Consider the following 24,153-nt stretch of genomic DNA (forward strand, 5'->3'; position numbering starts at 1 on the left):
TCGATGATTCAGATTTATTAATTTCTCATTTTCGCACTTTCGGAACTTTGACTTGTCGGACGTTTCGTAAAAGTTTCATTTCTTTACTTTAAGTTTAGTTAAGTAAGTCGCGACCAAAAAATTTGGAATTTGGTACTATCGGAACTTTTCAAATTCGGAATACGTGACAATGTTATTATACGGTTGAACTTGGTTAGACATCGTGGATCAATCATATCGAGGAATGACTGCAGTCGGAGTTTTGAAGTAATTTCTGCACTTCCTCAAACCCACTTTCGAAGTCACTGCATCGTGCGCCGATTGGGTATGCGTGCAGGTTGCTGTTGAATGTCGAGAGAACGACGACAGGTCTCACCTTCCTTAACCATAAATCAATGCAGATTGTGCGAGCGGTACAAGGCGTGTCAAAATTAGCATCTCTTACACTCCGTTTAAGGGAAAAACCAATCCGTATTGTAATTTTTTTAAATACCCAGTCGAACAGCAATCACAGACAAAAAAGAAATTCCGATCAAAGCCAACACCGACGTTGGAAGTCTGTAGAAATGTTTGAAATACCATCGCAGGAAATCTATGGAAACTGGAAAATAATTCGAAACAAATGGAAAACCCATTTCATTCAGGTGCCGACCGATCGAAGTTGGAAAAAATCAGTGGCATTGCAATTATGGAAATTAGAAAATTCAATTTACCGAACCTCGAGTCACTGATATTCTTTATTACATTACGAAAATTGAACCTTTCATTAGTACAGCTATGAGTGAAAAAAAATCTGGTGATCTAGATCGAACCTCATCCGTTTAAAGGCCTCGATCTTGATTTATTCATTTCTATTTCCTTTTTTAAGCATCTGGTCAATTTATGGTCTCTGAGAAATGCGTTCAAGATTAGTGCATGTTAAAATATAAGACACAGCTTCCGTTACATATAAATATAATATCCTCGTCTTACCGTTCCGAATTTAGCATCATGGTACAGAATGAGCCTGAGTTTCAATGTAACAGTATTGGTAAAAAACAAAAAACATCGGTCCGTCGGCGATGATTTGCATCATTGCAATATCCTGTAATGCACGATCATGTTCGTGTTGAAGAGATTCTGTCGACAGGGTTCATAACACGTTTGCCCGAGTTCATTAGCACAATCCTTGGTTCTGGTAAACGGTTTCGAAATACACGATTATTCGTAAGAACAAGGATGAAAATACATATTCATATTTCATGGTGCGGATTTTATTCGTAATTTTGAAACGAACAATAGTAGGTTATGTGTGTTGGAAATCGAAGAAGAGATTCATCGATGTCTCAATACTGACTTTTTTAGATTTTGCGCCTAGTAACTTTTGCAGTGATTACATATACTTTTCACGACATGAAATATATCCTGGGTATTTGAAATTGATTACCCCCTTAAGATCTGCGCGGGTGAGTGATAATTTCTACGTTCAAACGACGAATTAGCGCCACTTTTGTAGTATAACATCGCAGTGTAACGCAGGCTGTAAAATGTACGATCCGCCTAATTACAACGAGCGTCAATTTGGTTCGTCTTGCTTTCTAGTACAGGTATAATCGTTACAATACAATTGTACGTGATCGTTAAGCAAATCCCATCAACTAGTGTGACCGTAGCTGATTCCCGCATTCGCGCGTGTCTAATAACCACGTATTGTGGAATGGCCTGCAATTGAATACCGCGCGTACGTCTGCGCTCCGCGAATTTCACAGCGATGTAATTTCGAGCGTCTAAACTGTTCGGGACTTGGACACAGTCGATATTTCTAATTCTATTTCCCAACATTTCAGCTCTCCTTCGTCTCCGTCATCTCCTTTGAAATACCTCCGCCATTGCGCAAAGGCCTTTCTGCACAGCCGATGGGTGCAGCATATGCAAAGCGGTGAATTGTCGCGTTTCTGTTGCAATTTCAAGAAGAAGATGAACTGACGCGATTGTCGAGCCGCGATTCTCGCCACTCCGCATTGTTCGTAGACCGTTGCTGGACGCCTGCGAAGCAAGACAACAAGTTGCGAAGGCTCGAATGAATGAACGAATGAACGTGAAATGAATGCCCGCAAACGACCGGAGACGTGAATGGCGATTGTCGGTGCAGCCAGTCGCCAGATGATATCCTAGAACAGAAATAATTATCCTAAATCATATTCGCACGATTCCTGCCGAGAGTTTCCAACCGAGCTGCGCGTTCTTATCTCGCATTAAAATCTCCAGACAAACAGTACGCAGGCTGGATACGTGCGGAGTACGAATTGGGAAAAAATATGAAACGCTGCCGGAGGCCGGCTGCTTATGCCAACAGCCCGAAGGCGAAGATTGAATCTCGCTATAAATCTGACAGAAATTGCTTTTGTAAACTGGACGCGTATGGCGTCCCTCAAACCCGTGAATTCAGAAGAGAAAGGTCTCTGAATGTGTTTACTACTGTTTTAAAGAAGAAAAAAAGAAAAATTCAATGAACATGTGTTTGCGACAGGTTTACCTGTTCCATTTATCAGAGAAATAAAAACTGAACTATGACGGGTGTTTTAATATTTTTGTAAGAATTCAAATTTACCGATTACTCAAATATGTACCCACTTCGATCGGTTTTTTATACAGTTTTTTTTTTTTTGTTTCTTCTGTTACAGGTAAGATTTGGATTCGGGAATCATCGACTGATGAATCGTATATGCAGATTGCAGAGCGTAATATGCATTGAATCACCTTATGCGCAGTTGCACGGCTGCGTGATAATCATGCAAATCAAGGGTCACGGTATTGTGCAGATTATAAAAGCACGCAGAACACAAACATCGCTATTCGTCTCGGCACTTGAGAGCTAAAGTGTAAAATTTACATTCAACGTGTATCAGAGTCGGAGGCTCCTCATTAACCGCTGACTTCTGATCCTTGTCTCCCTGTCTCACTCTCTTTTTCTCTTGTTCTTCTCATTCTGCATTTTTTAAGACCCGGGAACAACGTGCATTTGTGAGTCGGTATATTATATTTTCACCATCGGTTTCGCTATTAACGGAGTGACGCAACGCGAGTTCGAAAATCGAGTGATGATTTTCTTTTTTCGTTCATCAAACTTGACGAAAAACAAGAAATACACACGTTGTTTGAAATTTTTATCGGCGAACTTGTCGACGTCGTCTCCCAGGCAGTTTGGTCCGCTATTAATTCAGCCTCCGTATATCCGCTTCACGTTCTCTCTTGTATTACAGAGGTATATGTATATAATCCCTCCACACATCAGGCCTATGTAATTAATTCAGACGTAAATGCGTGCTGCACGTAGATGTCCGACCGGCTCTTATTACCCCCATTAGTTGAGCATCTGTGTAATGTTGATACAATTTAATCACGCGTGGTGCATGAATTAACGACCCTCTTGCAGACTATTACGCGAGAAACTCGCCGCTCTTTGATCATTTACTCGATCGTTGATCTCAACGATCGATCGTAGGAATTCGTTCTAATCCGTTTGCCAAACACATTTGCGATACAATACTTTTTGGACAAAACGCTGCTGAGCTAAATTTGGAGAGTAAAATTTCCCATCAATTACGGTTCTCCTTGGGCATCGTGAAAATATTTTTCAACCTCTTCATGATTCTGAGGGTTTTCATTTCGATCGAGCCGAGAGGTCGAGAGGTCGACGCGTTAATCAGAGTTCAACGAATCCGTAAAGGTCGAGAAGTCTCGCCTTATCGTTAGAAAGTGCAATTTCAGCGCACGCCTCGTTTTAATTAGTATTCAAATGAGAACGAGCCGGGTTGATGAATATAATGGGCGCATTTCTGCATAACAGAATAATACGGAAGTGCATCGGCTGCTGGTACTTGCAGAGTATAAAATAGCATGTAACGTGTTGTAATTATATCGAGAGCCGCGTGGTTTAGGGGAAAATATGCGACTAAGGAGTCGAGATATCTCAATTTCAACTTCGTGATAAGTACAAATCAAGTGCAGATTTCATATTCAATCTCATGTAAATTTCGCAATTCGTTGGGCCAATTAATCGACCCGGTATTTCGCGAGTGTAAAATAATAATATCAGTTTGCAACACGACTGCGTCGATCATTTCCGCTGCGAGTGAACTGCATCGGTACACGCCTCGTGTACATAATATACGAGAGTTAACGTCAATCCGGCAAAACTACGTGAAAGTTAATTGTAAATAGAATCAGAAACGACCCCGTTGCAAGCGGCGCTAATCCGATCAGCCGCTCATTATTCAAATGGAAGTTCTCCGTCTGCGGAGTATGATTGAACAGCTGCGGAGATTCTGGGCGAAATTACACGAGTTACTCGAAATGTCGATCATTCCGATTTATCGTTACTCGCGCCTAATCGATGCTTCATATTAGAATTTACGGTGCACCAAGCGGCGATGGTCCGAATGATTACTCTTTCAAATACGATCACTGGAGGTTGGATCGATGCAATTTTTGCACTGAACCGATCTTGGCTGGATCGAAAATGCTTGATATGATAATTGGATTCGGTTTTAATGCATTCCGGCTAGACCGAGGCTGATATTATACACACAGATGTCCGTGAATCCGATATTATAACGCTTTTTCACTCGTCTGCGTCAATTATCGCTGACAAAACTACCTATCCTATAATCGTAAAATTTGTTATTTAGATATTTGGGTACCTACTCAGAGCGGCACAGGGACTTCTCTTAGTCGAAAGAAATCTATTTATCGATATTTTGTAGTTGATTCGCGTCACCGATATTCTCACACTTCGATTCTCGACGTTGAATAAAATTATTTTTTTCACGTCTCCGTTCGACCACTGCTGGATAAATTTTAGGATGGAAAGTTGGTCACGTCGTGAATGTAATACGTAAAAATTAACGAGCTTGGTTAAATCCTTGTACACCTTCGAATCCTGGTTTTTAGTCAAATCGGACAGCTTTCTCCGATCCTAAATCAAATTTGGTGCAGTGACCTGAAGAAATGAAGTAAAAAAAAAAAAACAACACCTTCAGTCGAAATTAAATTAAAAACCATGCAGTGAAATCTGCGACTGTAGAAATTTAGCGGCATACATATGTATCCCAAAATGATAATCATCATCAGCGAGACTGTATTAAATGCTGTTGCAACGAAATGACACGTAAAATGCGTATAATCGTATCGCATTAATATCACCGCCGGAAGCGATTCGCAAGGATTATACGACCGCGACTGATCTCTGGATCCGTGGGCAAAGTTTATTGGCATATGCGAAAGGCGATAACGTTCTAATCTCGGGTTTATGTCGACACCCCGTTGCCGCGACCGGAAGACCTGAAGCCAAGGTGACGGCAATGCAGGTTGGTTTTTCAATTAAGACGGTGTGAAGTCCGTGCAAAATCCAGAACCGTGCGATGCAATTAGCTTGCAAGCTGTCTGATTTATTGTGCAGTCGTTTGCCGCGCCGGCAGATATTTATTAGCTCGGATTAAATTGACTCGCGCGAGTCCTTCGGCGGCTCTATCTTGTATAATTAAGTTGCGAAATTTTTCGCGCGCAAATCGCAGCCGCACGCAGCGATTTTCCGACTGTTGCGAAAATCGCTGCGCGATGAGTCAGGCATCATACGTGCGGAAAAGCCGCGATCAGAGCCGATTGTGAGACGCGGAAGCTATTACATCGCGGCTAGAATGACTGCGGCTGACTCCGCGCTGCGTAAATCACGATTCTGCGATGTGGCTGCGGCTAAATTACAAGCACGTGCAGAGACGGACCTCCGTCTGCGCGGACGGCGACGTGACTCTCTCGGGATCGGGCTGTGCGATGCAAAGCTCGCACGAAAAAAGCTGCGGTCTTACACTGCAGCCGAATCGTTGATTGCTAGAACGGGAAGATCGACAGTTGACTCTAAATTAATCGAAATTATTTTTTATACACGAACGTCATTTCTTCAAACTGAGGAAACACAACGATCGGTGCTTTGAACGAAATTAATTTCAGACCTACGCACAGATATTTATTATTTTATTGACCGTCAGCAATTGATGATAAATAAAGAAGCATTGTGCACAAATATCACGATATTTTTGGAAAGATTCAAGATCGAACGTCGATGCGGTGCATGTGAAAACTGCGGGATAAGTCTGTACCTGATAAAATGAGTAAAAAATTGTATTGATAGTAGAAAACGAATGTTGATTCACTTTCTTACGTTTCACTAATCGATGAAAACCTGCTACAAGAAGAAACGCGATCCTCGTATCGTATCTAAGCCCGGTACTATCCGCCGGTTTCGCGTGATCAAGCGACCGTTTAAGTCTCTCTAAATCCACACCGCGTTTTTCGCGCAGCAAATTTATTGCGCAATCGAAAACCGCAGAGTTTCCGAGAGCGAAGGTGGAAATCATTCATACTGAATATTTTTTGTTCGCTCCGAATCTTGGAGTGGGTAACCTGTAACAGCAGATAGCCTGTAACGAAGCATCGGCAAAAAGATCTGCTTGCTTTCACGGTTTGAAGGAAGCAAGCAGCTGCTGTATCAATTGGATTTTTCTTGAAATTTCTTTCATCGGGTAAACGAATTCAAGCTTACGTTGATATCGTATATACGTAAGCCGGTTTTATGGATTTCGAGACGATTCGCGTGACAGGTGCTGCACAGTCGCGTACGTGATGGAAAAAGACGCACGTAAACGAGTCAAGGTTTCATTTACTCCATAGTTCTTGTATATCCACGGTAATCAGCATCGTATAATGAAAAGTATAATACACACACACAAACACACACGTATTTTGACACACTGCAAGCTACACGTTCGGTTATATTCGCAGAGAAAGTAGGTACGTACATTGGGCCGGCGATTATGCAGGGCGTGTAATTGCCGAGCCGCGCCGAAAACTATGTTAAATCGCAAAAACCTGCCTGCACCGCAGATTCCGTGACGTAATGCTCTCCTCGGTTCTACGGTATCAAAAACTGTCCCTTCCTGCGACCGCGACGTTTTACTTTCTTAGTTTATACCCAACCGTAGCACAGTCAGCTCTTCCGCGAGCAAAGCGTCGATAACTTTTTGCGCAGCCATTGTGTCAGTGCGTTTGTGAAACGATTTTTACTTCGAGAATCCAGCTCCGCCTCGGGTGCCCGAGATCATTAGCCCGTCGTTATTCTAGCCTATTAGCATCGAAGTTATCGCAGGCACCACTTTGCGCGCTGTTCGACTTAAAAATAATTTTACAGATTGAAATTTCCAGCAGCATAGGGCAGGGCATAAACATGCATAATGTGAGAACATGCGACGCCGGTTGTAAATCAGAAACGATCGTTTTACTCGCCCGCTGCAACCGACGTCCTAATTGAATCGGGAGTCGCTACCTTTCTGCCATAGGTATCTATATTCAAGCTATCCAGCATGCGTATTTATTATGCGAACCTCTTGGACCGACTCGAAAGACTCCGCTGGAGTCGTAAACGTAATTTTTAACTTCCACCACACCGCCAATCACTCACTGACGATAATTTTAGGCCCAGCTGTAGCTAGTTCTAACGATAAACTGCGCATGTGTTAGTAGGTTGAAAAAAACAACAACAGAAACAACAAAAAACGTGAACATGTGTGTGCAGAATCAGGGAGCTGTTCATTTCCGTAATAAAAACAGCCGGAGATGGAATACGGTAAAAAATTTTAAATAAATCTTTCTGTGCAGTAGCCGGCTAATTTGCGTTCGCGATATATAATTTGCAACAGCTGAGGCATACCCAGAGAAAGAGAGAGACGATTGCGGAGAATACTCGAGCGTTGTAATTTTGATGTAACGAACCGAGGCTTGTCCTTGCTCTGAAACATGTGTATCGATTGTGCGAGTGCCTTGAGATTTTTCACGGAATTAAGATCGTAATTAACTATTAAAGGGGGATTAGGATCGACGCTTGTGTTTACCGAAAAATCGCATCCTCGGTTGCTGTTGAAAATTTCACTTCGTTACGCAAGGAGGTTTTACCTACCGATTAGTTTCTGGTTTCATAGCGACGCGTCCGCCTAATTTGTCAAGTGCTTATCCACGAGCTGCTATTAGCGCACGCCCAGGTTACCACCGCTGCAATGTTCAGGTTAATTACCTAATAGTTTACCCAGCATCAAACTAATCGCGGAACAAACACGTCGAGCAGCCGCATTCTTTCGGCTCGCAGGACGACGGCTAAACGTTTGGACCGTCCGGATTCTCTCACAGAGCTTTTCCACCGCGAGCTAGTCACTCCATATCTGCTCGGTGTAACGTACGAGTTCCTCATTGCTCTGACCATTTAAGAGTGCGTCAGGATCTCCGTCGGCACGTAATCGCTCATAACCGGATCGGAGCTGCCGCTCTGTCTGTGCGAGTGCCAACCCAGAGATCGGTCCTGAAGTGAGGAGAATACCTGCCGGCCCACAAATCACGTCAATCTCACCTCTCGCGACTCGGCCAGGCATGCGAACAATCGCAGGTTCATTAATTATTTCACTCGTGTTCCGACTGCTCGAGGTTTCAACTGAATCCGAGGTGCCGCGGTGCAAATTCTAGATCGATTCAATAAGTGGCTGTAATGATCGTCGCCGCTCTTATTCACCTTTTTCTGTTCGGAATTCGAGGAAAGAAAAGAAACCGACTGCTCCTCCAAACGCGCAATTTCAACTGACGTATCAGCTGAAACCAGCAGCTTCCGCGACGAACAAAGACGTGTTTTCTGCGGGGATAGCTGGCTCCACCGATCTTGCGAGAAGTGTGTGCTTGCATTTTTTGCGGTGTTTCAGTCCTGCAGGCGGCTGGCTACGGGAGTAGAAAGACCCGTGAGAGCGCACCCGGAAATGTTTACCAGAACGTACGGCGTCACGACGCGCATATTTTGCGAGGCTCGCGATTACGCTCTTGGTATCTATTACGGCTAGACGTATCTACGAAGAGACCGACTCGCCGCGGTTATTGCACGAAATTACGAGACATCTTGCAGACAACGGTGCCATGCCTGCCGGATAGGCGTGTAATAAATCCCGCTCTCTCGCTGTACCTCCGTTTCTCTCTTCGTCTGCAATCTTGTTATAAAAGTCCGTGTGATTCGTTCAATTATCAACCTGATCCCTGCAGAATTTTTATTTTATTTATTTATTTATTTTTTTTTCTTTTCTCACTCAAGTGCGGACCACCGTCGCTGCACACGCACCGTCATGACTCGTCAGGAATATTACAATCAGTCTCATCCCGAGTCGAGTTGCGATTCCGTCGCGTGCAGAGTCCAACGATGGGATCACGGTATAATCAATTCTCTCCGCCACGCAGCTTGTCATTGCATGCGATCTCGAATTCCCTGAGAGACTTGGCCAGTTGTGAGGAATAATCATACCCAGAGAGTGCAACTACTTGCAGAAAAATTTTTGCAGTTACTGTACCACGATTCTCGTCGCATTTGAATTTGCACCTTCTTTCAATTCAAATTCTGTATGATGAACATTGCTATACGATTGAATCTGATTTTCATGGGGATCAGTAGGACAAACATCGATATGCATCGTGTTTCCATTTTTTTTTTTTTTTCTTATCCGTATAGTACAGGAGCAAAAACGCAACCGCACGTCTTACGATCAGAAGTTTTTTACTTCCGTATTGAATAATCCTTTCCACTGAAGGAACAATTATGCGATCACTTTCTATGAATTACAGGTCAATGGAGTCAGTCTGAGTACTGATACTAATGAGCTGGACCGATGGAGGATCGTTCTTTAGTCAAGTGACGCATTATAATAATATAGCGATGCAAAAATTTATTGTGCCGGACTGACGATGAGAGAATCTGATTTAAGAGAGGCGAAAGAAGAGAAATAAATTTACCGTCAATAACAATATTACCAATCCTACCGATCTCTCGATGCGAAAAGAGATCTCGATGGTCGAGGGTCTTAACTTTCTCCGAGGACAAGAGCAGCCCGTATTTTACCGCGCGGTGAAATTAGCGACGCCCCAAGTGATTTTTCTCTGTATATAACCAAGAAGTGCGGAGGTACGGAAAATTAACCGCAAATATCGAGGTCTCTCGGTCGATCGCGTGCGTACAGTTGACGATATCGCAATTACGATCAATCCGGTTTTATGGAAAGTGCATGAGAGATGAAAAAGCTGTGAGCAGTTCCGAAGAATCACGTTTACAAGACACGAATCCTTCGTCATCATCGTTCAGAATCATTAACGATTGTCTTAGCATATAACCGGAAGTGAAAATACGCGCACCCACGCTTCAAGGTGTCCCAGGAGGTGGAACACGGATGGTTTCCTTACTAAGGCATGGCACGATGGAAGCGAACAAACGCCACCGCACAGTGCGGATCGTTTGGTAAAAACGCGAAGTAGAAAGTGACGTGTGACTCTCAATTATGTCGATATAGTATGCGTATAAGTATCACGGTGGTCCCTCATTTGTAGTATTATGCGAATGTGTTTATTTTCGACGATGCTGATATGTGATCAGTTTCAAACGCTTCGTAGTGGATGTGAATAATTTCCCCCTGAGCTGCTGCTGGCGGGTTACAACAAACGAAAGTCCCTCCCTTTCAACTCTCCCTGTCCTTTTTCCTCTTTTTATTTGCCTCTCTTTCAACCGTGGACAGTCGGCTACATAGCTTCGCTGGTAGATTACACAATGATGATAATGATGATGATGATTCTACGATTGTCGACTTCCGATGAAAGTCACTTCCATTCTAGACGTTGCGTTCATTCTCTCGTTATCAAATCCAATCAATATATTGTACCGCATGTTCGACTACGGACAAGTCGACGGGGTTTGATGTCAATCGCCATTATGCCAAACGAAAAAGAAAGCTCTCCTGTCTTTCTACTAAATACACGACAGCCACTTAGAAGTCTATCGCAATCCTCCGGCACCGTGAGTTTATCAACGGATGGTAGCTCGCTGAAGCGTGATGGGCCCAAGGATTACGAGTCCCTGTCGTCGAGGTCGCGTGACCAGCAAAGAAGAACGAACGCGTCGTCAACCGTCGGCGTACCTAACGTGAGTTGCGGAAACGGTTGCCTGATCAAGCACCGTGTGCACCGTTCAGAGACACACAATTTCTCTGTCCGTATTAACGACAATTGAGAAAAAAGCTCCTCCTGGAACGAAAGTATACATACCGATGGTACCGCATGACACGTACTAAGAGTAACTCATCCATGCTGTTATGACCGTGTAACAATGACATTCACGCATAACAAAGTACAACAAACCGGCGCTCTTCACGCGATAAAGCAATTGCTGCAATAAACCCCGGCGGCCAGTCGCCGACAACGAACATTTATCGAAGTCATGTCACTACCGTTTAGCAATTTGCTATTCTAGTCGTGAGGCTCGAGCTGGTGTAACCAGAATACGTCGACAGGCTGATATTACCCTGACTTACGCATTCGTGGAACAGTTTTGCTCGTAAGGTGTCCGGCAGACTAGAAGTTCGGGAAAAGTGAGTCTCTAAAAACTTATCGCTGCGTTTCTTTTTTCTTTTTTGACAATGTAGAACTTTTGCCTCGATTATACGGAACGACAGACCTCCGACTATTGTTGATAGTTGATTACCGACTATCATTGTTCACCGTGTCCCGTGTCATACGTCACATTATCGTAACGCATTAGTCGATCGCTCTACTTGTAGTATGCGCCTTACGCGAGTGTCTCAATCACCGATCGTGTAGATAAGTTGCGCACCGTTCACGCAAGTTGTGTGGAACTTGTGACAGTGCAACAATGTGGGTCGGTTACTTATTGATTACCGTTTTGACGGTGGTGGGTGGAATTGGATTGCTCCCGGAGTTACTCGCCGGTTTCTCGACTCTGTCAATTCTGTCAAAACAAAAATTAAAACCGATCTGCAGAAAGTGGTGGGCGGTTTGACACGAGCTTCAAGACTCGACGGCGGTGCCTTGTGTTCATCTGATCCTCCGACTGGTTCGTCGGACAGTCGTGACGGCATCGAACCACCCGGAAGTTGACGGTGCAACCTTTCTCCACGATCCGTAGAGTCGCTGTGGTTCGCTCGGATCCACGGTAGCGAAGTTAATAAACCACGGCAGATCATAGATCTTTATTGGACGGTAGATCGCACGTGCAGATAATCATGAGCGCCGCCATAAATCGACGGGATCTCATCCGCGTCTTGGGTTCTAAGTTCAGTGAAATCATTTTATCGACCCATCGAGACCCGGAGAAGAAAACGACTCGGCAATGACACGTGCAAATAATCTGACTCGTATCGGAATTTCCAGCTGGCTCGATTCCGCATATTATAATTTGTACAGAAATCGATAATCGTTGACGCTTAATAATACCGATCAAAGGTCGCGGTCGCTGATCCAATTTTCGGCTCGAAGTATCGGCAAAACTTCCGTCTTTCAAAGATTCACTGACCTTGTAATAACTCAAAGTCATCACAGAGCCTGCAATGATCGTGTATCCGGAACCTTTCAATCGGTCGATTTAATGCTTCGCGCATTATACTCGGGAATTATACATTACATATCGGGGATGGGGAAAAAAATGTTATACGTGTGCTTCTCACGGACTCTGTAGAATCTCGAAAGAGAATTCGTCAAGACGAAGGACGTTGTGCCGTTGTCAGGACCCCTTTTTGCCCGTCAACAGTTTCAGCGCCGAGAGAATTCTCGTCTACACGGACCGCTGGTAAACGATCTTGGGTCGTGGCGTAAGAACCACACCGGTAACGTGTTTCGAGACAATGTCACGTTCCTCAACGGCCACAAGCTATCTCGACCCAATTTAAATAGCGGTTATTGTCCTGCAATCGCGAGAAATTCGTACAAACGCAGCTTGGCCGTTCATTCAATTCCACCTGTTACCGTCCCAAACGTGAAATCGAACGTCGATCAACGGGTACCGTTTGTATTGATTGTGTGAATTGTTAGAACACTTTGCTGGATCGTTAGAACAGGCCTCGAGAGTCCATGGTTTGAATGATCAAGAAACAAACCGATAGTGTCGGATAGTTTTTAAATTGTACAATTGTCTTAATTCTACATTGTTCGCTGACTTTTTACCGAGAACCTTTCATACCCAGAAATAATTTACGGAGTCTTGACGTCTTTTCCAATATAAATAGCGTCATCAACTTTTAGAGAATTACCGAATCCTCGGATCTCACGCTGAGCACTTAACGGTGCTCCAAGATTTACCCTAATCGTAGATCTGAAGTTTATTTCCTCAGATTTCGTATCGCGCAATTTATAGGGTATCAGCATCATGCTTGAATGACTTTCTATCGTAATTCGTAATAGACACGACAGCCTTACGTCGGCCCAGAATCTCTTCTGTATTGACGTAACGTAAACCGTTGCAGAAAATCCAGTATGGTGCAAGAACTACTACGTACCTACGAAATTTTGGTAGATCCACGTGGATCGTGTGATACCACGAAAAGATCGATTGATTGAAGGTGACCGGGAGATCTTCCTCGTGTCTTCAAGTACGTCCAGTGATCCTACCCTGAAATCGACTGGATACCCGTCGATGCCGATTTGGCGGATATAATCGACATCACTGACCCAGTTGAAGCGGTATTTACCAGAGAAAGATCGAGCCGGCGGCAATGTGCGGTCTTAGGTACGTCTACCTGCGTACCTGATTGGCCTTGGCAATGTAGAACCCAGTGTCCGGTGCCCGTTCCCGCCGATCTCGAGAGACGGTATCTCGACTCTCGCTCACCGGGTCCTCGCAGCTGGATGGCACTTTCACCTGGTTTATAATTATACGTTGATCCAGCCTCTCGATTCATTGGACTCCTTTTCGCGCGTACCGGTATAATAACATTCCGGAGTTCTTTCGCTTTGGAATTTTTTTTTTGTCTGCCCCTCTCTCTCTCTCTCGTCAAGTTTGGAGAAATGGAGGGGAAGAACGATATGCAATTTAAGCCACATCTTCTTTTTGGCGTCAAAAGTAGTTACCGCTCATTTTCCCACCAGACATGCGCCTCCTGCGAAAGTTTGTAATTCCTTAATGCAATTATTGTTCGACTACGATACTTACGTTTTGTGGAGTGAGAAATGCTTTCACTGGTTCAACTACTTCGGGAGCATCTCGCTGCACGTTTCAATTTACGTCCGTACATGTAGTATCAATTTTTTGGTTTACGATCCTCGATTAAATGTGAGTAGGTATACCTCATTGCCTGCGGCGGATCAAGGGGCTGAGCGAAACGTGCTAATTAATGATCGTGATGTATAGAAGTATCGAAGCCTAATGAAGTCATGTATCGATCAACGTTAATCATTAGTTTTAACCGAATAATTGCGTACCTATTGAAATAATTACATGTGTATTTATAAAGAGTCTCGCGCATACGACGGATGATGAATCTTTATAAAAGTTCCCCTCTTTGGGGATGACACGATATGAGTGATGAGTCAATTTGTCGCCGTAATGATCGTGAACTATAATGATCATCAATTTGCATGATTATTGACTCATTAATAGATTATAGCTTACCTGGGTCAGAGTTGCATTAGACATTGTCTGCGGTTAGGTTGAGAGACGAGCTTGATTGGTGTGTAAATCAAAGAAGCTGGATTCGAGATTCTCGTTAGACGTTTATAGAGTCTTAAGACATCTTTTAAGAATTGCGAAACAAGGGGTAATTACGAAGGCAGTTATAACCGGAGTTGTACGATCGTAGAAAAGTTGGTATATAATAACCGTTGAAGAACTTAAATCGCGTATAATATAACGTCAGTATGGTTGACGATGTTATTACGTGTGTATCACTCTGGCCGTATCATTTCTACGATCATGTTCACGTACCTAGCAGCTACCGTTAACGTGTTTACTCACTTTTCCACTTATTCAATTTGTCGCGTTGCAATTGTGTAGACCAGCATTCATAATCGCCGTACAGTATAAACGGGGCCCGTACGGGAATCCAGGGATTGCGGAAACGTTGATTATTTATAAATTTAAGAAGAATTTTTCGCTCTCTCGGAACGGAGAAATGCGAGGCGAACAGTCCTTCGCTCTGCAGAAATGAGCAGGAATTCTCATTTAACCTCGCTAATTGCTTTATACGCCAACGTAAACGCGGCTAACGAGTTTACAAATATTAATTTAATGCGCACCTGCTTAAGCTTCGTTATAGGTACAATGATCACTCGAATGGTCGTGACGTGATTACCGCGCACCTTGTCATCCGGAGTATAACATGATCCAGACGTGGAAATACTTGCTCTCATAGCCGATCCCCGTCTCCGCCAACTCTGCACGTACATCCATCATTCCTCTCTGACATCCATTACGCATCACTCGACGGTTTTTACCATCCAGAACACTCGGCGCCTGGTTGCAATTACCCGGGTTATCATAAACACTATCGTTCGTGTCATCCCTGCGTCAAAAAACTTCGAGATTTCTTCACTTATCTTGATGTTGCGATCGTAATACGAATGGAATGGGAAATGGACTAACTGTTGACACGCTTGCGACTAGAATCGTCAATGTTAGGTACTCTCAAATGCTGTCTTACTACGATCGCAGAGAGCACATCAAGTTTCCCAAAGACTGGTTTCACAGCTGTCAGCTTATAATCAGCTTATCACGAATAAAGTGCAAGATGACTGAATGTTAAGAGAAAAAAAAGCCACCATCAAAATTGTGCCACCAAAACTAACTGTCATCCTAATGTAACATTGTCTTCGTGTTCCCAAGTCATGTTCCCAAATTCCCAATCGGTGGTAGAAATTTTGGACTCTTGCCACGTCGAAGAAACTCCATGCTTGTCAAGAGCAAGTCATTCTGTCCAAGGTGCTAGGCCTTAAATTTCTAATTCCCGTGGATCAATAGTCAGATAAAGCCCCTCGGCGACCAGGATTAACCTGAGGCAGTTTTCTCGTAATGGAGGGAAACTATAATTGACTCACCCGCAAGACAGGATTGTTCTGTGAGAACGAGATCTACGGTGTCAAGGTTAGAACGAATCGAACGGTTTGAAGTGCTGTCGATTTCGATTGATCGGTCGATCATTCATCGTTGGTCCCATCTACTCGAGTCGCGGATTCGTATCCGCAGATACGATCGAAATTCAAGCAAATTCGCCCCCGGCTGCTGAATCTCTCAGGCGAGCGCAAACACCGGCTGCAGAGTACATATCGATGCTACTAACTTTCTCATCTGAAAATGTGAAGGCTGTCGATTGTTCGGCTTCAACGCTGCCGGTGCTGCGGCTGGTCGTTACAAAGCCGGTTACCGATCTGTGGCTCAGATTTGGCCCGTTGCTAAACGCAATTTTACGGGAGAGCAGAAAGGATTCGATCATCCGAAATCCTACCGTTACTTTTTCGAAAAACGGCGTAAAATTGCCAAGGTACTTGTTAATACCAATGACGGGAAATCATCACCGAGCGGAGTATTTTTCGCGATCTGCGCCCGAGAAATCAGTGAAATCTGTGGGACGTATAATAATACCTAAAGCGAGCAGGATTCTTCGCCGGGACGTTTGGACCCTGTTGAATTGTCGAGTGTAGACTGAACGCGATTTACTTTCTCTTACGGTAAAAAGCCGCCGCACACCATGATTAATTCTGCAGGCCAGTGACCCGCCATGGCCAATTAACATCCTGCGAGTTCAGTGTGTAATAATTAATCACATCGCGATAGCTCGCTTCTCGGTTCTGCAGCGAGTCTCTTATGCATGCGTGACAAGCTGACAATTAGCCTCGTGTAATCCGTGACATTATAAACACTAAAAACGCGCGCCTTCCTATTAAAAATGGCGTTATTTAACGGAAATACCAGCCGCATCGGAAGGGCGAGAAACGTGAACCCAACTCCCGAATCCCTGCAGCAGTATAACATAATTGATACACGTGGGCAGCTGTTTCTCGTTTGAATGATTAATTCACGCATGACTATTGAGAAATTTGTACAATCCCAGTGTCCTCCATCGGGGTACTACAAGAACGGATGGCTAATTGACGAAGTGCTATAATTCACTCAAACACCGCCTCGGGCACTTATTCGGTACAACAACAACCAATAGTTCTAATTTGCTTCTACACACTTCCGTCCCACGTTAGAATTCATGAATAAAAAATTATTAGGGGGGAAAAAATCCTCGAGGCATTACACTAATCAGTGAGTCTGAAATTTTTTATTCATTCCTTCGTATGCTAAATCCACTCATTACAACAGTCACGCCCACGTTCACGCATGCCTATTATATACAATATATATCTAGAAATTCTCTACGAGAGTAAAATGAATTCTTGCCATCAGGTCAGAGCCATTGTTCTTCAATCGGGTATACTTTACTTGCTTCTATGCGCGTGGGCAGCCACGTTTTTCGACGCATCCGTTCTCTCCGTTTCACTTGACTTGATCAGAAAGTGAGAAGAATTTATTCACTTCACGGTCATCGCGGATTTTAATGTCACCAGCGTCTTTTTTTTTTCTCTTTCACATTTCTTGTCCCGAAGTCTCCCGTTGCGGTCGGGTTCGATGTAAATTTAGCACATGCGTCGCTTCAAATCCTTGACCCTCCGAGTGTGCAGGCCTCTGTTCTCGACATATCTTTGTATCCATATGGACAAAGGAAAGACTCTTCGTCCTCAGTTTATCTCGTCGACCTCGAGGGAGAACCATGTATTTTTTTTTTTCTTTTTCTGATTATTTTTTCTTACGTGCACGTGATTTAATTTAATAGTCCTGTGTCACGCGATCGTGATATTTCAGAATGAAAACATCGAGCTCCCCTGAATGCTGAACTTTAGGCCTAGAAATAAAGCAATCGAATTATGTTTTCTCATTATCTGATGGTTCTTTCCCTTTGTTTCAGATGGAGCACCTGTTCCTGAGGGCGCTGGCGCCCATGAGGTAATAAGGGTAGCTTCTCCGCTTAAGTGCTATGGAGTACATAATTATGGAACGATCTCATCCTGGACGAAAAAGTCTTGGAATTGAAAAACTAACAATAATCCGAATAAACTTAATCCATACATACTTGTATCCAGGTCAGGATAGATGTTTGAACCGATTTAACCTGTCAACGAAAGGACAAAGTAAATACCCATAGTTCCCCTGTGTCACGAGATAACGTTGATAAATCACCTCCGCTAATTGCGATCGATATCTGACAAATTTCGCAGAGGCTGAAGCCTCCACCGGTTCAGCGAAGCAAGTTCACCGCGCGTATTGACCTGTGAAAACGTATTTCGATCGACGTGCACCACTCGGCTTGAGCCAGCCGATTTTCGCACAACAGCGGTGTAGTTTACAACGTAAACCAGATTTCTCCACCCGCATATTCGTGTTATAAATAATGTAGGTACTACAACTACATTGATTTCCCTCGCTCCTCGAGACTCGCGCTCTAGCGGAGCCGCCAGCTCTTAATTCCCGTGTCTAATTTATGTACAATTAGCACCAAGCTGAGGCGAAGTTTGTAAGACATTATAAACAGGCGTAGAAATTGTTCCATCATCGACGAAGCCGCGTAAAAATATGAATAATAATTTATATAAAGTGTATATAAATATAATAATCTTACACTTGATAGAAATTTTGTAATCCATAGAAATGGTGAATCATTTCTGCAATATCACGTAATTAACTATTATCTGGAATAATATCTTGCTCGCGCAGAGTTTCATTCGAATATCGTGACCGAGGCCAGCAAACTTTTGATCTATTCGGTATTTCGGCATTTTTTAGAGTCCGTGAGAAATCCTTCATGCAATAAGCCGATCGGTGGTGTATATTACGAATGAAGTCAACCGGTAAACGAACGCTTCTGTCCTCATTCGTTGAGATTTCTCATACACCTGCTTATGTGTGCAGTCACCATCGCCTTCATTATATTACATGAATAGACGCATCTGTAAGAAGCCACTGCCGATTGTCCAAAATGACCGTCAACTCATTGACGAAACGGTTATAGGTATCTACCTATTTGTTGTGGCTGCAGGTGCCGGTTCCAAATTCCGTTCAACTCTGCTCCAGTTTTAAGTCATTTCACAACCAGTATGTATATCCCTCGCACATATGTGCGCCCTAGAATCGCACGGTTACAGTTACAACGCACTATCGGTACGTACCGAGCCGTGGAACGAGCTCGTGCGCAATGTCAGTGGCTGACATATCAGTAACAATGCTAGGTGTGTCCGACGCGTGTTGCAATCGATCGCTGTTTGAACCCGCGCATTTAGTAACGCCGAGTCGCGTGCCCACATACACGCGTCCATTAGGCTCCGCCGACCAATCGGTACGGAGCACGGGAGAAGATGGTTTAAATGTCAAGGCTCCGGGGCTTTCGGGTCAGCAAGGCCCCGCAGGCCATTCGAACTGATCCCATTTCTCGGAAAGAGTCCTGAGTGTGGGGCTAAGGCGTCTGTTTCACTTTCAGGATTCCGTAGCGGCCGCATCCGAGGCCGGAGGCGACGAGTACGACGATTCTGATATGTACATGGAACCGGATGGGGCGGAATCGAGTCTCGGTGACCAGACGTCTGCGTCGGCACAGCACACGGTGAACGAGGAGGCGATTGCCATCGTGGACGAGACGCTGCCTGAGGTCCTTGGTAAGCTGGAGGACCGGGCCGAGGTCCTTCCATCGTCGGAGAACGCGGGGCTGCGCAGAGAGTTCGTGGACAAGAGCCTAGAGTCGGAGAGTCAAAACTTCTTCCCGAGTTTCGCCCAGCTCTTCACCAACCATCGACTCCCTTACGAGGAACAGCAGCAGCAGCAGCACTACAGGCCTAACAGGTTCCTGGGATACTTCCAGAGAGAACGCGATGCCTACAATGCACCCGCTGAGGACCAGCCCCATCCTCTTCTCGGCTCCGGAAACTTCGGCGTCATTCGGGGAGGGACCTACTACAGTGACGATAAGGACAAGGACGAGTACTCCGTTGGGGAAACCCTTTTCAACCCTTATTTCCACGGACTGAACCCCCGCGCGAAGTCGAACTACTACAGGAACCCGAAACCGCAGCCGGTTCGCGGTGGTGACTTTTTCGCAAACTTCCGGGACTTCGCCGACATCACGGCGCCACCCAAGTCCAGCTTCTCTCACTTGTCCATTGTCTATGCGAATAAGAATGGGACTGCGGACCGCGTCGCTGAACCCAGAAACATCATCGAGACCCTCAGGATGCTCGAGGAAGAGTCAGAGCTTACCACCACCGAGATTCCGCAGAAGAAAATCAGCAATGGCAAGCGGAAGCTGCTGAAGCTTAAAAAGTACCAAGAAGACAAGTCCAGGAAGTCTCGCATGGCCGTCGAACCTCTTCTCGCACTGAGTTGAACGTGAAAAGCGAAGCGACGGTCCCAACTACTCCGGGACACACGAGACTTGCTGAGGGATGCATCCCACGTAAACTGGCCTTGATCGGAACCAAAGTCTGACCCTTCGACCCTTTGACCTCGACCTCTTCATCCGTCAGGAGCAACGTCGTTTTTAGATGAAACGCGAGTAGAGAGGATTAGGAATCGGGAACCACTCGCAAGCTTCGCTCGCAACAAAACGCAACGACGAAATGTCAGGACTTTAAAAATCATATAGATCCCTCCAATGTTCTGGTTGTTTCAAATATTGCTGACTCGCGCCGCGTTGTTTGCGAGCAACAAAATCATCATTGACGTCTTGACCTCGCAGTTAAATTTTAAGCATTACGATCAGTCGAGTAAAGCACACTCTTCATACTCGATGCCTCATTTATAATTTTATGTATATCATCGCAAAACATTAAGATTCCTCAGGATGGATCGCTCTACAAAATCGCGGGAGTCCGTCGTGAGGAAATGATCATTATACCACCATTACATACATACGTCGATGCCTGCAACGAAATCAAAATCGTCTAATTGCATGTAAATGTAAATTCGTATAATCACTAAAATTTCGCTGCAGACGTTGGCTATTTGTTATATTATTTGTTGTTGACTATTGTAGTGTGACTAGTGTTACATAATGTAATGTAAAAGTGTAAAATGAAAAACTGAAAAAAAAGTGGAAGAAAAAAAAGGACGAATAAGCTAATAAACTCTTATCTATATATTTTATAAATCGACGAGCCAACCCAACATCAGTCCTTACTTCCTTCTCCTAGTAGCGTATGTTTACGAATGTTTTAGGCTTCCGGCTAACTTGTTTTCGGTCCGAAACAAAATGCGAGCTCGAATCCATACGAATTATGTGACAGTGACTCGGAATCTCTCACGTCGGTTGTATCGCCGGTCATTGTCACATAATTCGTACAGAATTCGAGCTGGCGTTTCATTTCGGACGGAAAACAAGTTAGCCGGAAGCCCAAAGCATTAATGAACATTACTGTACAATAAAGCAAATATATATTCATGACATGCACAATTTTTAGCAGGCACCATGGAGGCATTCGATGGACTAACGAGAACGGCAAAAATTGACGAATTCTCAATCCAGCTCTACTTCAACTTCTTTTTGAGAGCTTTTACCAGCCGCCCAATCCCATCATGTACCTCGGCGAAGGTCCCGTTGTACATCCAGGCAGGTGTGCTGAACACGTTGTGCTGTTTGCAGTGAGTCACCTGAGTGACACTCCGTTCCTCATGCTTAGCGCCCATCTTCTTTACTTCAGCGATCGCCGCACAGTGAGGCCACTTCTCTGGTGGGCCTGAAAGTACCGAAGTTTTAGTATAAAATAACTGGTGTAAAACTACTTGGTTTAGTTCTACAATTATTCTCCTTTGCAGGGTGACTGCCACTCCGGGTTGCAAAGACACTCACTACTTTTACCGAGCGTGATCTTCGTTCCGCAAAGTACTTTCGCTACGAGCACTGGGGCGATGCAAATTGCTCCGATCGGTTTCTTGGAGAGAGCGAACTCTGTGATGACCCTTTCAAGGTCTGGCAGAACCGTGCACTCTGCTCCTTTCGTGGCGAAGTCACTCCTGTAAATCCGAGGTCAAATACCGGTCCCTTTCCCTATTCCATGATCACTCTTTACTTGGCACTCACAGGGTCTTGGCGCAGCCGAAACCTCCAGGCAGGATTAAGGCGATTCCAGAATTGCAGTCGCACTCGCAGAGCGGACGGACCTCTGACCTCGCGATCCTCGCAGCCTCGACCAACGCATTTCGAGCCACGCCGCTACTGTCAGGCTGCTTGCAGAGGTGGTCCATCACCCCGCAGATCTCCGTATTGGGCGCGAAAAATTCCGGCTTGAAACCGTTGAGGTTCAAATTTATGGCCAGGGAAACCGCCTCTGTTACTTCTGATCCATCGAGAGACCCACAGCCGCACAGAACCTGCGGGACCAGAAGAAGACGATTACTCGGGTGTTTCAATTCCTTCTCAATCGTTGGCGCAGCCGTTAATTGTTCACGACCGTTGGGGCTTATCTCATTAGAGCCGGATGCTGATACCAAGGCGACAATCTCTGCGACCTGAATGTTCACGCGTGCAGCGGCGAATTGCGCTCGTGCTAATTAAGTACATTCAGTGCTGCGTAGCTGCTGGTTCCGATCTCAGATTTTCGACTGAGATTTAATTAGTGGTTATTTCACAGACTCCGCACTTGATTGACAAGGTATTCGCGCTCGCATGCGTGCTTGTGTCTGCGTGAAGCATGTAACTTATTCCAGGGCATCGATTTCGAGCAGTATGTGATACCGTAACAATGCCGAACTAGAACGTGCGTGCTCAGTTGTGAAGGTGGCCAAACAAGCCCCGATACCTGTCACATTTCGACCGAAATATTGTAACAACGTACGGCACGTGTATTTTTGCAACCGTGAGAGGGTGGAAATCGGGACAATAAACCACATTAAGAGATGCCTAATTGGTATTCATGATTCAAAAATTATTGATTCCGTAACGAGACGATGTGGTTGCTGAAACGGACGTCGTAATCTGACAAAAAATTTCGGTTATCACATTAGCAAACGTATAATAAAATAGATATACTCGTATAATAGCGGTGGGTAATAATTCATAAGCCAGTTGTAATTCGATCCGTAACACCAGACGCTCATCAATTATTCATTGAATTTTGAATAATATGCACAGGTCTGTGAAAAGGACAATAGGTTGTAACGAAAGACGCAACTCACCACTGCGACAGGTTTGGGCTCGCAGTCTTTGGCCCGGAATTTTTTAAATATACTGACGTGGAGGTTGGAAACGTTTGACAGTTTGGCACGGACATTTGATAGTAAAACGCTGGACAACCGAGAGCGAAACATTGTTTCTCATCGAATCTTCATAATAAAATAACAAGACAGGCTACTGGAGACCCAGCGTAATTTTATCTGGGTGAAAAGTCCTAAAACTGGTAATTTGACAAGTTTTTAGCGCATTTCAGACGATTCCGTCACTTTAAATTCATCATTGACAGTTTATTTTCCATTTGTTTTTCTCTCTCGGTTAGTATTTCAGAAAACGAAGCAATGCCTAGCTGCGGTGAAAAAAAGTACCCGCAAAATCTTACCTACGGTCGATAAAACGGATTTTCACCACGTGACTTTCCCGCCAGTCACTTTGATCTCGCCGTTCGTTTCACCGTGGATACTACAGGATCCGTTCGCCTTTCACTGTGGCTGGTAAATGGTGGATGGGCGCGTTGGGCAGCTAATGGTATAAAAGGTACCGCTGAACAAGAAGCTTTGGGACCTAGACGCAAGTCAGAGAGGAGGGCTAGATCCTTGGGTATATTGCTAAAGAACGAGGATGAAATTGAAGAGGGGAAAAGGCGCGCGAAACTGGAGCGAAGAACTGAGGAGGCAGAACTCCTCTCCTTGTGTGCGATATCCGTGTGCTTAATAAAAAATCGACGAGGAAGCGAGCCCAAGAAGCGCTTACTTTATGGCTCGTATAACCTTTACAGGCTCTAGGAGCAATTTTTGCCAGACTATGAATACGAAACACATAATGGAGGCCAAGATTTAACAGTTGAGCTGGCAAGGCGAAACCGTGTTCTCCCCGTATCTTTTACCCTGCACCTGGAATATATTTCCAAGATTATTGAAACACTCGCCTTGAGCATCCGATACTTTATAAAGATTATGTGGGAATTGGTCGAACGCCCATATTTATCTCAAGCCTTTCCCGCCACTGAGGCAGCACGTTTCGAAGATGTACTTCACACGGGAGGATCTTCAGCGTTGAATAACGAGAACGAAAATGTTGAGACCGACGG

At 44.6% G+C, this 24,153-nt stretch overlaps 2 protein-coding genes across 2 annotated transcripts in view; one reads left to right on the plus strand and one right to left on the minus strand.

Moving 5' to 3' along the window:
* The window catches only part of LOC124307026 (uncharacterized), a 39,898-nt gene extending 19,305 nt beyond the window's left edge, over nucleotides 1-20,593 (plus strand). Inside the window, exons 2-3 of the mRNA XM_046768309.1 lie at nucleotides 17,817-17,854; nucleotides 19,383-20,593. Of these exons, the coding sequence (XP_046624265.1) occupies nucleotides 17,817-17,854; nucleotides 19,383-20,282 (938 nt within the window). The 3' untranslated portion in view covers nucleotides 20,283-20,593. The remainder of the gene's footprint in view (nucleotides 1-17,816; nucleotides 17,855-19,382) is intronic.
* Nucleotides 20,594-21,001: 408 nt separating this feature from the next.
* LOC124307994 (putative glutamine amidotransferase-like class 1 domain-containing protein 3B, mitochondrial) lies at nucleotides 21,002-23,200 on the minus strand. The gene is made up of 4 exons (XM_046770247.1): nucleotides 23,069-23,200; nucleotides 21,975-22,402; nucleotides 21,744-21,907; nucleotides 21,002-21,630 (listed from the first exon to the last, which is right to left on the minus strand). Exons 1-4 carry the CDS (start codon nucleotides 23,198-23,200, stop codon nucleotides 21,422-21,424), a joined length of 933 nt encoding a protein of 310 aa, XP_046626203.1. The 3' UTR covers nucleotides 21,002-21,421.
* Between the last annotated feature and the right edge of the window lie 953 nt (nucleotides 23,201-24,153).

The sequence above is a fragment of the Neodiprion virginianus genome, chromosome 6 (assembly GCF_021901495.1).
Source record: "Neodiprion virginianus isolate iyNeoVirg1 chromosome 6, iyNeoVirg1.1, whole genome shotgun sequence".
NCBI classification, from domain to species: domain Eukaryota; kingdom Metazoa; phylum Arthropoda; class Insecta; order Hymenoptera; family Diprionidae; genus Neodiprion; species Neodiprion virginianus.

Bases quoted from the DNA above. Each gene is read 5' to 3' on its own strand.
- LOC124307994 (XM_046770247.1), bottom strand. From the start codon at position 23,200: ATGTTTCGCTCTCGGTTGTCCAGCGTTTTACTATCAAATGTCCGTGCC. The intron at 21,908-21,974 runs GTGAGTGCCAAG...TCGGATTTACAG, and splicing joins TTCGGCTGCGCCAAGACCCT to GAGTGACTTCGCCACGAAAG. The intron at 21,631-21,743 runs GTGAGTGTCTTT...CGGTACTTTCAG, and splicing joins GATCACGCTCGGTAAAAGTA to GCCCACCAGAGAAGTGGCCT.